Consider the following 3202-nt stretch of genomic DNA (forward strand, 5'->3'; position numbering starts at 1 on the left):
CCCAATATATAAATTAGCAGACGAAGCAGTGCTATTGGACTCTGTAAGAATTGAAAAGCAACCTGATGTTGGTATGCTATGCGCCGCTGGGTTGGGGAAGGGAGGGGTGGGCGGGATGGCATGGTCAATTTCTTTGTGGTTGACGCTTGTGTGAATTTCATTGAAATTACGTATCGTACGTAACTAACATTGTCTTTCCTCTCACGTCTAAACTGTGCCTCCAACAAAAACCATTGCAAGAAGAAACAACGAGTCTAGCATAACTAATGCCCGGAACCCAGCGACCAATTTACATCCACGAAAAAAATGACCCAACAAGAGAGGAACGGCGCGGCAAAGCGCGCGACAGCTTCTAGTGTATAATGAAGCTTCTGACCCCAGACTAATGACAGCTCTATGAGTGCAAACTAGTGTTGTCAAAGCTATATACATATGATATGCATATATGTAGATAACATACAGTTAAACACAAGTGTAGTGGTGCAGCTAACCCAAACTTTGAGATGTCGCTAGATTACGGTACCTTTGACCATAGTTCGTTCTTACCGATACCAACCTGCGTTGCTCACACGGCACGGCAGCAGGCATGGCCCAAGCAATCACCAGCTCGCCGCTGACCCGATAGCACAAGTCTTTTTTCCACACAAAAAATAGAAAAGGAGGGACTACTATTCAGCTGTTCGTCGCTTCAAATCTCCCCGATCCTTCCACCTTCGTCGTCACTTCTCTCCCGCGCGCGCGGCGCCAAAACACCAGTCCGCCATGTCTCCCTTGCTCCTCCTCCTGGCTCTAGCCCTCCCGCTAGCGCTAGCCACGCCGGGGTCGGCGTCGGAGACCCAGGAGGACGACGTGCGGTGCCTACGCGGCGTCAAGAGCGGTCTCAAGGACCCCGACGGCCGCCTCTCGTCGTGGACCTTCGGCAACACCTCGGCGGGCGCCGTCTGCGACTTCTCCGGAATCACCTGCTGGAACCCGCAGGAGTCGCGCGTCCTCGGGCTCTCGCTCGCCGGCTTCGGCCTCCAGGGCACCGTCCCCTCCGCGCTCAAATACTGCCGGTCCACCAACATTCTCGACCTCTCCAAGAACGCGCTCGAGGGGCCGATCCCGCCCGCGCTCTGCGACTGGCTCCCCTTCCTCGTCATCCTCGACCTCTCCGGCAACCGCTTCTCCGGGCCGCTCCCCTCCGAGCTCGCCAACTGCCGCTACCTCAACTCCCTCAAGCTCAGCCACAACAACTTCTCCGGCCAGATCCCCGCGTCGCTCTCGCGGCTGGAGCGGCTCAAGTCGCTCGACCTCTCTGAGAACCGGCTTGACGGCCAGATCCCGCCCCAGCTCAGCGCGACCTTCCCCAAGGAATCCTTCTCCGGGAACCCGGGTCTGTGTGGACGCCCTGTATCCTCGCACTGCGGCCGCGATTAGCAGCTGGACAAACAAATTTAAACATAGATATGGTTTGAGGGACGAGCAACTGTGCAAGCAGCTTCACTCTGATATCCTAAAAACAATAATAAATCGCATAATTTCGTCGCGATGTCCCATGTAGTTACTGACGTGTGCGTTTTGCATATATAATAGTTTTGTATTTTGGTTACATGTTTTATTAAACCGGCATTTTCTTAGATTTGTTTTTAAGTATAATAATTCCTCCCTTACTAAAAAGTTACATGAGTTTCTCATCTTACCTTACTTTTTTCCGTCCCCTCAAGGCGTTTTGTAAACTCAAAATGAAGCAACAAGGAAACACAAAACGCCATGAGAGCATACGTCCGTCCCCTGCATAGTTATGAACTTATAACGCACACAACCAACATTAACACACACAAAAAAAAGATCACACTGCAAGTCACAAAACCATAGAAGACCAACAGTATGCCTAGGTAGATGAAAAACACAAAGAAAATGTGTGTTCGTTGAGGAGTTGCAGCCACCAAAAATTGCGTGAGAGAACATGATCTAGACGCGACATCCGTGCGAGCTGTAAACCATGCTCACACCAAGCAAATAACCTTGTGCTAAAAAACCAAGCAAATAACCTGCCACGGATCCATTGATCGCATGACGTGAGAAAATGCCACCAACAAAACCTCACCTTGGAGACAGTCCGGCAATCACACTCTTCCATCATTAGTGTCTCTAAATGGTAAATCTAGGCACCCCAGACAATACACCACAAATTCTCATGGTCCCGCCAAGGTCGTGGTTATGTCCTGCGAATTGCCACAAACCATCTTCATAACGTGATGTCTCAACGAAAGATCGCCACCACCTGTCGCCACGCTCCAACTCGGTGCCTAAACCACCCATAACAGGGCACTGTCGAGACAAGGACGCACCCGCCGCAGCTCGAACCTGCCATCATCCACTAGTCCATCTAACCAATATAGCTTCAAGACCATGCTCCCAAGAAAGAAGAACGACATCATTGACGTCATTGTCCGATCCGTGATCACCCGGACCTGGGGTTTCCCCCGAAGCAGTAGACAGGTAGGCGGAATGGCGTCGACGACACCTTTGACAAGGTAATAACCCCCAAATGCATCGCCTTTGTCGGTCCAGGGAAAATCCAAGCACGACTTTTGCCATCCATACTAGGCAGTGTTTTAAAATAAAACCGTTTGAAGAAAAAGTAAAACGGGAAATGAAGGAGACAGGGTTGATCTCGTCGAGGAGTTGCAACCACCAAAAATGACGTGAGAGAATATGATCTAGATGCGAGATCCGCGTGAGCTGTAAACCATGCACACACCAATCAAATAACCTTGTGCTAAAAACCAAGCAAATAACCTGCCACAAATCCATTGATCGCATGACGTGAGAAAATGCCACCAACAAAACCTCACCTTGGAGACAGTCCGACAATCACACGCTTCCATCATCAGTGTCTCTAAATGGTAAATCTGTGCACCCCAAACAATGCACCACGAGTTCTCATGGTCCCGCCAAGGTCGTGGTTATGATCTGCGAGTTGCCACACACCATCTTCGTAACGTGATTTCTCAACGGAAGATCGCCACCACATGTCTCCATGCTCCAACTCGGTGCCTAAACCACCAATAACAGGGCACTGTCGAGACAAGGAAGCACCACTCGCAGCTCAAACCTGCCATCATCCACCGGTCCATCTAACCAATGTAGCTTCAAGGCGATGCTCCCAAGAGAGAAAAACGACATCATTGACATCATTGTCCGATCCGTGATCATT

The 3202-nt window shown here is 50.3% G+C and overlaps 1 protein-coding gene across 1 annotated transcript; it reads left to right on the plus strand.

Annotated features, from left to right (window-relative positions):
* Positions 1-525: 525 nt before the first annotated feature.
* LOC123049542 (inactive LRR receptor-like serine/threonine-protein kinase BIR2) lies at positions 526-1591 on the plus strand. Its single transcript, XM_044472444.1, has one exon. The coding sequence runs from the start codon at positions 763-765 to the stop codon at positions 1417-1419; it is 657 nt and encodes a 218-aa protein (XP_044328379.1). The 5' UTR covers positions 526-762; the 3' UTR covers positions 1420-1591.
* Positions 1592-3202: the final 1611 nt, after the last annotated feature.

This window comes from Triticum aestivum, chromosome 2D (assembly GCF_018294505.1).
Source record: "Triticum aestivum cultivar Chinese Spring chromosome 2D, IWGSC CS RefSeq v2.1, whole genome shotgun sequence".
Lineage (NCBI taxonomy): Eukaryota > Viridiplantae > Streptophyta > Magnoliopsida > Poales > Poaceae > Triticum > Triticum aestivum.

Excerpts from the sequence above, each read along its gene's own strand:
- LOC123049542 (XM_044472444.1), top strand. The coding sequence starts at position 763 with ATGTCTCCCTTGCTCCTCCTCCTGGCTCTAGCCCTCCCGCTAGCGCTA.